Here is an 11668-nt window from a genome sequence, read left to right as displayed (position 1 = left end):
ACAAGTAATTAATCCTCATTAAATCCTTCATAAATATCCTTATTCTTTTGGACAGACCCAGGCCTGGAGCTACTCTGTCACTAAATACATAATGCCATACTTGCTACTGTAAATCTTACTTAATATTTAATCTAAATGTTTAATGTTTAAGTCAAAATGTTTTTGACTAATAAACAGCTGCATGTGTAATACCTCACTATCGTCATCTTGTTTCAACTCGGTGCTTTAAAATGAGGATTCATTTAATTTTGGACACAGAGATGATTACAATGAAATGTGTGATTTTTTCTTTTTCTTTTTTTTTTGATTTCATCATCCTCCCATACAGGATGGACATGATACTGTGCCAAACAATGAAATTACTGTTAGATCAGACGAAATCTTGTCAAATTGTGACCTAAGGTATTACAGATTGTGGTAATATGACTTAAAATTGCGTGGGATTAGAGCCCGACCGATATATCGGTTGGCCGTTGTTATCGGACGATATTTGCCTATCACAGATATATCGGTATCTATTTTTTAGGTATAAACATGCAGAAAAAATGCTTTAAGTAATGGCTATTATTAACTAATAATAACTAAATTCCCAGTGAAGTTTTCTGTGCACTGGTGTCATTTTAGACAGATTATTGTTGAAAATATTCTGCCTCCGTTAAACATCCTTGTCACATGTGTTTGATTACCACGTTTGAAGGATCTTTATTATTTTTAAATTAGTTTTTACTCCCAATATCAGTATTGACATCAGCCCAAAAAATGTATTATCAGTTGGGCTCGTGCAGGAACCGCTGTGTACACAATCATATTGATGCAATTTTAGCCATGCTTGCTGCTTTGAACCTGCACCTGTCAGATTTTGACTCTTGAAATATGTTCTTTAGATGATACTTCAACGTTTTATACAGCAGCCATGAACTAAACTGGAGCAGCCTGCCTGCTGACCCAGGAATATTATATCACATTACTGTATACTCTATATTTAAAATCAAACCCCCTAACCTTTCTTCTTAGTGCCTACATGTAAATACTGAATATTTATGTTGTTACATTACGTTATGTACAAGTCGGGATACATATGCATGAAAAATGAATACATTGAAATTTGATTCGGGAGGATTTCTTTCAGCTGCAGAAAGAATGGAGGAGTGGGTGCAGTTTTCTGTGAAAGTGGACATTTTAAATCAAATTAAAATAACCTGGCACCTGTAAACCACACACCCCTACAAATGAATGTGTGCAGCATTTTTAATAAGACTTTAATGAAGGTGGACAGATGTGATGAGGTAGCCCACACTGCTCATAAAAAAAGCTGTTTGTGTATGATCTAAGCGCCTTCCACTCCCACAGTTTACACCCCGGGAGAAGACCTCTCCTGTAATACCGGGGTGTCTCTACTTCGATGACTCATTTAGGGGTATACGTGTCTCTAACAATGTCTGCCTTCATCCTGGGCACCTGCAATCACATGAAATTAAAGGTGTTCCTGCAGTGTTTTGTCTTGTAGTCTTAAAATAGCTTGCGCGCAGCCTTGATGAGTTCCTCTGCAGTTGTCAGGCTGGGTAGGGCCAGTAGATGAATGCCTTAAAATCACTTGATCTCCATGTAAAGTGCGTTTGCATCTTACGTGTAAATCTGAAAACCATTTTACATATAGTCTGCTAGCCAAATGCCCTTCATATGGCCATTAACCTGGCTGTCATGACTACAAAAATTGCAGATACACAGGTACAGTGTAATCTCTGCTGAGCTCTGCAGTACTCACATGATGTAAATGCATGGCAGCATGCATAATTGCATTGGAACATACCCCAATAATTTTGCCATTTTGCCTCAGTTTGAAATTAGGTTGAATGTTGCAGAGACGTGAAAACACCAAAGCATTAAAAACTCTGACAATTGCTTTTAAACACTGTACTGTAGATGTACAGTACGAGATGGTTTGTTATTTTTCTTTATTTCTGTGATGTTTTGAATGTTTTGTAGTACGACACTTAGGCATTCAACGCCTACAAACATGAGCAACAGAAAAAGAAAAGAGGGAGACAAAGTTGCTCACAGGCGTGCACTGCATTGCATCAGAGCGAAGTTGACAAACGGCTTTTGTTTCTCCCCTTTTTTTTCTTCTTTTCAAGTTCATGACTGAAAGATCTCGGGGTCCCCGCTGAGTTGGAGATGCATGTGCCGGTGCTGCAGCCGCTCTTCGATTTCCCCCCAGCTTTGCAGAGTCATCCTGGCAGGGGACTCGCGAGGAGACCGGCGAGGAGACCGGCCCTTTCCCAGATCACCTGCAAATACCTCACCTCATCTCTCTGAGTCTTCATTTCTGTCTCGCTCTCTTCCTCTCTTGTGTTGGCATATCCCTGACCACTTTCTCTTCTTCTCCCTCCCCATCTTTTGTTTTCAGTTTGACCTTCACGAGGAGCACACAACCTTCCTGTCAGCTCAGGCTGCTTTTCTTACAGAGAAGAAGGGATGAGCAGAGCGGCAGTAAGGGCAGCTCCCTCAGTATTCAGGATCATTACGGGCTTTTTTTTGTCATTCCTGCAGAGTACGAGGAAAGTCAGAAACTAAGTTCACAGAGAGGCACTGCACCATAAGGGCTGAGGGCAGATTCAGTGCGTGCCATATAGACTAAAAGTTCCCTCAGGCTACACTGTTATGGAGCATAAGTATTGATGTGTCTCATGGAAGCAGCATTGCAGAGTGATGAGCTCCTGTACAAGGTGTGTCCTGCAGTGCTTCCTTTTTTTTTCTTCTAGAGAGTGGGTGTGGCTAACATCTTCACTGCACCAAGGCAAAACTTCCTCTGGAAATATATATTAATATATCTGTGCGATGGGTCAGTCGCAAGCTAGAGCAGCCGACACAAAGTACTGCACCCCACACGTTTCTGGTGTACATGAATCCCACTTTTATTTTCCACAGAAAACAAAAGATGTTTGCTTTTTTTTATTTTCTGGTCTGTTTTCGGTTACATTTAAAACCATCCTATGAAAAACTGTAGCACCAGAGCAGATTTCTATTGCCCATTCTTTGATAAAAATGTCAAATTTGTGCTATGTTTCCAGTTTTTTTTCTTTTTTTTTTCAACAGCTTTGATTGGGGAGAGACATTTACTTGTTGTATATAAAAAAGTAGCATTTCTTTTTCCAGTCATTTTTTTTTTTGCAAAATAAAACAGAGAGAACTGTATATCATTTATATTTTTTTTTTCTTCATTTAAATCACAACAAATACATTTAAAGCAAATAAAAAAATCGGGCGGCATTTAGCATAATCCAAGCAGGGAATCAGCTTTTTCATGATGATTATTATATATTTATATATTTATATGTATACATATATATTATGTTTATATACAAGTATGGCACTTGATTACACAAAAGCAAGAAGAAAGAAACACTTCACAAATAAAAGCAGTGGGCGCTTTGGTGTGTCATAAATTAAGGAAGTCACAGACGTTAGCGTTTGCAGCAAATTCACCAGATACTGTTTTGCAAGTCAGCTATAAAGCAATGGAATGGTTACATATGTTAAGGTCAGTGGTGCAACACAGGCAACAAAACAAAAAAAAAAACATGAATGATGTGTTTCAACTCTGTAAGGATTTATATCTATGCATATATAAATCTGGATGATGATAGATTTTTTTTTTCCTTTAACCACTGTGTGTATGGTGCCATTTAATTAGGTTGGTGCCAAAAAAAAGACAAAAAAAATAGATGGAAAGAAAAAAAAAAACATGTCTTAAAAACACCATCAGGTCAGTAGCACGTTTTGGATAAGGTCAGGCCCTCAAGTGTTCACCTCTTAGTGCAAATTTTTGCATTTACTCTCTCTTCAAGTAGCAACAGAGCAGCCCACAAGGAGTAAATATGTGAACACGTTAACATGGTCTCCATTTAGCATCTTACATAGAGTATAAACGTTACTAAAAAGTTGCATCAGTGCAATAATAAATAAGTAAACAAACGTGTAATCCACGCTTGCCATGATGTCCCTTAAAAGACCAACAAATCAAAAAAATCTGCCCACTCTTGAAGTCATGACACGATATTAGGCGTGCGGAGCTGTCCATCATGTCCATCATGTTTATATTTTTACACGTTTTTCCCCCCTTTCATCCTCCTCTTCCTCCTCCTCCTCCTCCTCCTCCTCTCCTACACATACGCAGAGTCACTGGACTGAGTGCGGCCGAAATTAGGCACACTCATCCTCGGCAAGTCCTTATTTCTGATTTCGTAAATGGACTTCCGCCGAGCCTGCACGCCTCGCACGGCCGTCTTGATTTTCCTCCACCCCAAGTGATTGAGTTCCGCCAGGTTCAGCACCACGCAGAACCCGCTGACCGCGAACATGAACACCAGGAACACGGTCTTCTCCGTGGGTCTGGAGACGTAGCACTCGACGTCTTTGATGCAGGGGTAGCGGTCACATTCGTACACCGACGGGACGTTGAATCCGTACAAGAAATACTGGCCCACCAAAAAGCCTATTTCCAGCGCGTTTCTGAACACCACCTGGATGATGTAAAACCTGGAGATGCCCTCTTGTCGCCTCATTTTGGACTTTGTAGTTCTCATGGCCGAATTAGGGATCTCTTTGACTTCTAAACAGTCCGGCTCGGCTTCTTTGGTGGAGTTCTCCGTGTTCTGAAGTACTCCGTTAACAATGGTGTTCTTTATCTTTTTGCTCTCGTCTCGCTTCAGTGAATCTTGATCCTTGTCTAGCGTCAGATAGACTGTTGAGTAGCGCCGCTCCTTCTGCTTGGCCGACTGGTGCACCGAGTACGTGATGAAACAAAGGCTCGGCGTGCACACCATGATGATCTGAAAAACCCAATATCTAATGTGTGAAATGGGGAATGCCTTGTCGTAGCATGCCTGGTTGCAGCCCGGCTGTAAGGTGTTACAAACAAACATGGTCTGCTCGTCATCATAGACAGTCTCTCCAACTATTGCTACGATTAGAATCCGGAAGATGACCACCACTGTTAGTAGGATCCTAAAAAGCAAGCAAACAAACAAACAAATGTGAAAATAAGTGTGAGGTATGTGCGTGTGTTTGTTGTTTTTTTTGCTGACACTAACGTGGCTCAAGCCAATTTTTTCTGACGGTGCTGAATTTAGGGAGCTGTCCAGTGCTGAAACAGGACAGCTCTTCAGATTAACGCTCCCTGTGTCTGTGTGGTTGGTGTTTTTTTCTGATTGAATGGCTGAAATGGCATGTGAAGCAATCGGCGTTGCTTTGACTGTACCTGTGTGAGCTTTGTTAGTGGAAAGATGAGATAACGCCGACTCTCTCCCTCACGCACGCACGCACACACCACTCAAACTCACCAACAGACATCAAATGGATAAGTGGATGGATGAACACATGAAATGACAGGTGATTTTTTTTTTTTGTGAGTGTGTGTGTGTGTGGTTTAGGCTGTTCGCAGCACCATCCCAGGTTCTGAGAAGACAGCTGCTTTTACTTAGCTGCCTCCTTTAGAAAAGGAGTGTGAGGAAAGAAAAAATAGGAGAACTGTGCTACACCACAGAAAAAATCCACAACACAGACACGGAGGACTGGGCACCATGCTAGAGAAGATCCTTGAGGCACAAGACAGAAACGGGGGACTGGGAACCATGCTAAAGACGATCCTGGAGGCTGCTGCGATTCTTCTGTTGTTCCTGATTTTTTTTTTTCCTTACCTTCCTATCATAGTAGAGTGCTGCTGGACAGCAGCCTCCAGGAGCCTCTCTAGTATAGTCCATTCCCCCATTTCTGAGCATCCGGAGAAGACTAGAGCACAACGGCACTCTGTTCAAATCCCTCCAAAAAAAAAGCGCGTTATTTCCCGTCCTTCTTCTCTCTGACTCTCGGTGTTGTCAGTCTCCAAAGCGTCCGATTTTAGCTAAAAAATGCATCCGTCACGGGATGCTGCCGCCGTCCCCGTCTCTCTCCGTCTCTCTGCGCGCTATCTGGTTGGTTATGTGCTGAGCGCGCAGCGCCAGTGAGCGTCCTGCTGTGTGTGCCGAGCGCTCCCACGACGTTGCCACACTTTTCCTTGTCATGGGAGTCTGAAGGGCTGATTACTATAAGCCCTCCTATTTTCGATCTTCAGATCAGGTTGATGGGCTGCGCGCTGCGTCTGGATGGAGGGAGGTTGGATTTAATGTCTTGCCAGCGTTAATCCGCCTTTAAGTAGTCTCCCCCCTCCCATGCGTCACGTACGCGCAGACAGGTCGGTGGAGCGCGGCCAGGAGTGCCAGGGCTTCTGATTTCCAATATTTCAGATTTGTTTATAGCGTGCGCCATTCAGTGGACACCGGACGGTTGTGTCCGGAGTGTTTTAGCCTTTCGTGCGCTGACTTTATAAATTTTTTTTGCATGGGTGGCTCCACGTGAGATTCACGCCCCTAACCCTGGCTGTACTGTTATCATAGTCAAGTGAGTGAGCCACAGAGCCACATGTGCACTACATGTAACATTATACATCCTTCCAGGACAGGGCTTGTGGACGGACCGTGTCTTAGGAGCAATGGTCAAGGTGACTCTTGCATGTGTTTTTGACTTATCAGTGATAAACAGAGAGTTCAGTACAACAGTATTACACCAAAACCTATTGGTTCATGCCTATATGCGCAAACTATGGCTTTATAAATGGACCCGATGGGGTGAATTTGCCTCTCATGCCCTGAGGCACCCCCCTCCCCATGTCGCAGGCTGCTGGCCCGGCTGGTAGAGCTGCAGTCTCCACCTCGGGCAAAGATGATGCTCTGGATACAGTGACAGAGTGAAAGTACCATCCGAGTTGCTAATCGCTTTACAGGGCAACCTGCCTCTCTCTCTCTCTCTCTCTCTCTCTCTCTCTCTCTCTCTCTCTCTCTCTCTCTCTCTCTCCTCTGTCTGTGTGGAGGTTTAAAAATAGAAACAAAATATGTGACCCCGCCTTGTATATTGTTCTGAGATTTGATCAACTTATGGCTCTGCATTGTTTGCGCGCACTATTATTAGATCATAGTGTGTTTTGGCACCATTCATGTCAGCGTTATTACTCAAATGTGAGGTTTTGTATGGATTTGTCACAATAAACTTCTTCTGGATGTCTCACAGCCATTTTTTCTTGATAAACACAGTCTGATTATTTCTAATCTAAATATATCGGCTACTACAGTTATTATCATTATTATTGTTATTATTGTTGTTGTTGTTGTTGTTGTTTACAGATGGGCAGTGTGAGCTTGCAGGTGAGGATTACCGATCACGTGACGTGCCAGTGGTGTTTTCACCGAAACTTTGCGCGGCTAATTTCTCATGAGGTGGCTTATCCTCTCCGCTCACTGTAATCTTTTCTAATTCAAATCTTTAATAACCTTTACTCATCAGTCACGTGACCAAAGGACAGAGCCCTCCTGCCTCCGAGAGACACACACACACAGAGAGAGAGAGAGAGAGAGAGAGAGGGGGGGGGGGGGGGGGGGGGGGGTGGAGAGATTTTTTTTAATCAGATCCTGAACAAACACATCATTTTTCAGATTTCAACTGAAAATTTAAAAAAAATAATAAAAGACGCCATTTCTGTAAGACCCAGTTTTCGTTTATTTATAAAGCTATACATATCCACATATAAATTGCACTTGTAAACAAAAAAAAAAGATTGACGACAACACAAGAGCCATGAATTGGGTTGTTGGCACAGAAGGAGGGAGGGGAAGGGGGGGGAAGGGGTGCAGTCTGGCGCTTCAGAAGCACTTCCTGTGGACGATGGAGGGTCCAGCCTCATCATACTCCTGCTTGCTGATCCACATCTGCTGGAAGGTGGACAGAGAGGCGAGGATGGAGCCGCCGATCCACACGGAGTACTTCCTCTCAGGGGGGGCGATGATCTGAACACAAACAATCTGGTGTTAATCTGGAGACTCTGCTCATGGAAAATCTCACAGCTGCATTCAACGAGCGAGTCATTGTTACCTTAATCTTCATGGTGCTGGGGGCCAGAGCTGTGATCTCCTTCTGCATGCGGTCAGCGATACCCGGGTACATGGTGGTGCCGCCGGACAGCACGTTGTTAGCGTACAGGTCCTTCCGGATGTCGATGTCACACTTCATGATGCTGTTGTAAGTGGTTTCGTGGATGCCGGCAGACTCCATACCTGTGCAGAATGAGAGCGCACAAGTTAGCGAGAGTTAGCCCCCCTCTGCAGCAAAGAGCACATCCGACACCGCCGTCAGCTGTCGGAACAGGTGCTGAAACGGACAGCTCCGGCGACAGCTGCGCGCTCTGCGGCGCAAATGCGAACAATAAGCCCCTGCTTTAGAGAGCACTCGTGTCTATGTATCGGTCATAAAGTGGTAAAGCAGGGGGTGGATAAACTGTGACCTCCAGTTGGTGAACATAATTAGGCGGCCAGCCACTTACATGAGCAATAAACACGTCTATTTTCGGAAACCAGCCGATTATCTGGAGTTTATTCTGATATAACAAGATTTAGATAATATTTTTTCGGCTTAAGTGTTCACTGAGTCTTTAGATCCTTTAATAATGTAGAAATGTGGTAGAATACTTTCAAAACGGTTTCACATCATCCCAGCACTGAGAAGGATCAAATCACTTGGTTGGAAAAAGTTGATTTGCGCCAAAACAAGTGGTTTTACGTGTCAACACTTTTCTTTTTCTTTTTTTCCCACACATTAAGCCATCTCTAAACCAAACTATTTAAAGTCAAGGTATTGTTTGACCATTTTAAACCGCAGCCGATGGGACAGTATCACTCCAGCGAAATCTCGCCTTTACGCACCAATGAATGACGGCTGGAACACGGTCTCCGGGCAGCGGAAACGCTCGTTTCCGATGGTGATGACCTGACCGTCGGGCAACTCGTAGCTCTTCTCCAGGGAGGAGGAGGAGGCGGCGGTGGCCATCTCGTTCTCAAAGTCCAGAGCCACGTAGCACAACTTCTCTTTGATGTCACGCACGATCTCGCGCTCAGCTGGAGGGGATCAGATTGGTGTGACGTCAGTCAAATGCGCACCATTACACATGTCAAAACATATGTGAAGATGATTTCATGCGCGTGAAAACTATTAAACAATTTGTGAGAAGGAAAAGTTTACTTTCTCGAAAACAAAATTACAGTTCTGATCAGTTTCATTAGTTTCAACCTACCAACTTTGTCAAGACTATAAATTATCAGTCTACACTCACCGGTTGTGACAAAAGAGTATCCACGCTCAGTCAGGATCTTCATGAGGTAATCTGTGAGGTCACGACCGGCCAAATCCAGACGCATGATGGCGTGAGGAAGAGCGTAGCCCTCATAGATGGGCACATTATGCGTCACACCATCACCAGAGTCCAAGACAATACCTGATGATGAATACATGTAGGTTTAATTCACATTTTAACTCACAGCACAAAGTGTCTTTAACACCTGAGGAGTCTGTCATACCTGTGGTACGGCCGGAAGCGTAGAGGGACAGCACGGCCTGGATAGCCACGTACATCGCGGGGACGTTGAACGTCTCGAACATGATCTGGGTCATCTTCTCTCTGTTGGCCTTTGGGTTGAGGGGGGCTTCTGTCAGCAGGGTGGGGTGCTCCTCTGGGGCCACGCGCAGCTCGTTGTAGAAGGTGTGATGCCAGATTTTCTCCATGTCGTCCCAGTTGGTGATGATGCCGTGCTCGATGGGGTACTTCAGGGTCAGGATGCCTCTTTTGCTCTGGGCCTCGTCACCCACGTATGAGTCCTTCTGGCCCATACCGACCATGACGCCCTGATAATAACAAAAAACATGAAATTAGTGATGCAGAGAAGTACGACTAATCATCATAGAGCATCATAACTACCACTATATGCAGGATGGAATTGTTTTCCTCAGTTATCAGTTCAATTTTTTGCTGCGTAATTTCGGTGCGCAATTACGCACGGCGGATCTGACCCTCATCCAAAGCCGCACGTCGGTTTTATGTGACGTAAACGACTATGTGACGATACTCGTCCTTAAAGCTGGTGAGTTCATGAATAATTCACTTCACCTGGTGACGGGGGCGACCCACGATGGATGGAAACACGGCGCGAGGTGCGTCATCGCCGGCGAACCCAGCCTTCACCAGGCCGGAGCCGTTATCACACACCAGGGCGGTAGTCTCTTCGTCGTCGCACATGGTGTCAGCTCTGAAACAAACACGGTGAAGCGCGCACACGCACACAGTGGCATTGTTAGTTCAAGTAATGAAATGCCCTGTTTGTTTGGATTCTGTGATTGGAGATTGCTTTCACACAACACACAAACAACACACATGAGGTTGTTTTAGTGGACAAACAACACAGGACAGGGTGGTTAGGTTATTACACTGATGTGCTATGGAAGTGTATGTTTTAGGATAGGGTTAGTATGTCGGATTTTCTTTGTTGGATTTGTTTTTGTATTCACAACAACTATAATCCGCAACAGACAAGATATTGATGAGCAAACAGATCGATGTGGTGAGATGATCCGTTTATGATTAGATTGCGAGATCTGGTTATAGGCTAAGGTAGAAGTGTTAAAATCATGTATCCATCCTCCTGCGATAAATCCACTGGTTGGCCCTTTTCAGTCCTCCTTCAGTCAGCCGTGCAGCTACTCACCAGATCAGCACCAGGCGCAGGATCTTGAGTGCGTAAACCACGGGTGCCGAGATGTCACGTCGGGCCGATTTATACCCCGCCAAGCGTCTGTGAGAAGGGGTCGCACCGCTCGGCCCTTATTTGGTAGCCCACTGCCCCATTGACAACAGCCACTCCATGAATGGCATGACAAGGAGAGGGAAATCCCGCGTGGACATCTGTGCCTGCCGCCCATGTATGGGGGACAGACAATGACAGGCTTCCTTTTGATCTATTTCACACCCATAAATCATGAAAATGAGAAGGAAAACTCCACTCTGTCTGTAGAATAGCGACAATATGACACAGTTCTGCTTAATGCCAGTATAATATCCCTATAAAATTGGCAAAGGCTAACTGTATAAAACGCCAATTGAAGGACATGGGCCACAATCAGTAGAATTAATGGACTTAAAATTGGATTAGACACATTTCTTCCTCTTAACTGAAGTCTAAAATAACTTCTGGAGTCACAAATCTTCTTGCACTGCCTTCATAAACCTAAGCCACATCTACTATATCTAAAACAAGGGTCTGGTGACATGTATAATTAATAAAGACGCACAGTTTTTTTGTTATTCTAAACCAGTGGTACTCAAAGTGAGGTCTGGGGTCCTTTTGGGGGTCCCCAGAAAAAAGGCGAATGATGTACTTTCACACTCAAAAATCAGAGAACAGTTTCCCTAAAACACTGACTTTATTTCAATCACACATACAATTTCCAACTATTATATTACACAAGTTTATAGCTGATTTTTACATAAAGTACGTATATTGTTTAATGCAAAGTATTTCTATCATGTTGAGTCGATAGTTAATGCAATTATTATTTTTAAGTTTTATACATAAAAGTAATACACAACATATGGATTACTTTTATGTATAATACTTGAAAAATTGCTGCAAGTCCATCCATATACAACACAGTGACAGAATTAATATAATTAGCATTAGGTCGCCCCATGTTCAGAGGCTGTGTCCTCGCTGCAGTGGCCCAGGATTCGAGTCCATCCTGTGGCCCTTTGCTG

The 11668-nt window shown here is 43.8% G+C and overlaps 2 protein-coding genes across 2 annotated transcripts; both read right to left on the bottom strand.

The window, feature by feature from the left end:
* Positions 1-2939: 2939 nt before the first annotated feature.
* On the bottom strand, positions 2940-6306 carry LOC311274289 (gap junction delta-2 protein). Its single transcript, XM_084381839.1, has 2 exons — positions 5700-6306; positions 2940-5007 (listed from the first exon to the last, which is right to left on the bottom strand). The coding sequence occupies exons 1-2, from the start codon at positions 5768-5770 to the stop codon at positions 4164-4166; spliced, it is 915 nt and encodes a 304-aa protein (XP_084237965.1). The 5' UTR covers positions 5771-6306; the 3' UTR covers positions 2940-4163.
* A 1266-nt stretch (positions 6307-7572) lies between these two features.
* LOC311273759 (actin, alpha cardiac muscle 1) lies at positions 7573-10678 on the bottom strand. Its single transcript, XM_084380971.1, has 7 exons — positions 10623-10678; positions 10028-10166; positions 9441-9765; positions 9197-9358; positions 8790-8981; positions 7963-8144; positions 7573-7877 (listed from the first exon to the last, which is right to left on the bottom strand). The coding sequence occupies exons 2-7, from the start codon at positions 10154-10156 to the stop codon at positions 7734-7736; spliced, it is 1134 nt and encodes a 377-aa protein (XP_084237097.1). The 5' UTR covers positions 10157-10166; positions 10623-10678; the 3' UTR covers positions 7573-7733.
* Between the last annotated feature and the right edge of the window lie 990 nt (positions 10679-11668).

Source organism: Pagrus pagrus (genome assembly GCF_965226575.1).
Source record: "Pagrus pagrus genome assembly, chromosome: 18".
Classification (NCBI taxonomy): Eukaryota; Metazoa; Chordata; class Actinopteri; order Spariformes; family Sparidae; genus Pagrus; species Pagrus pagrus.
This window is presented reverse-complemented; position numbering and strand designations above follow the sequence as displayed.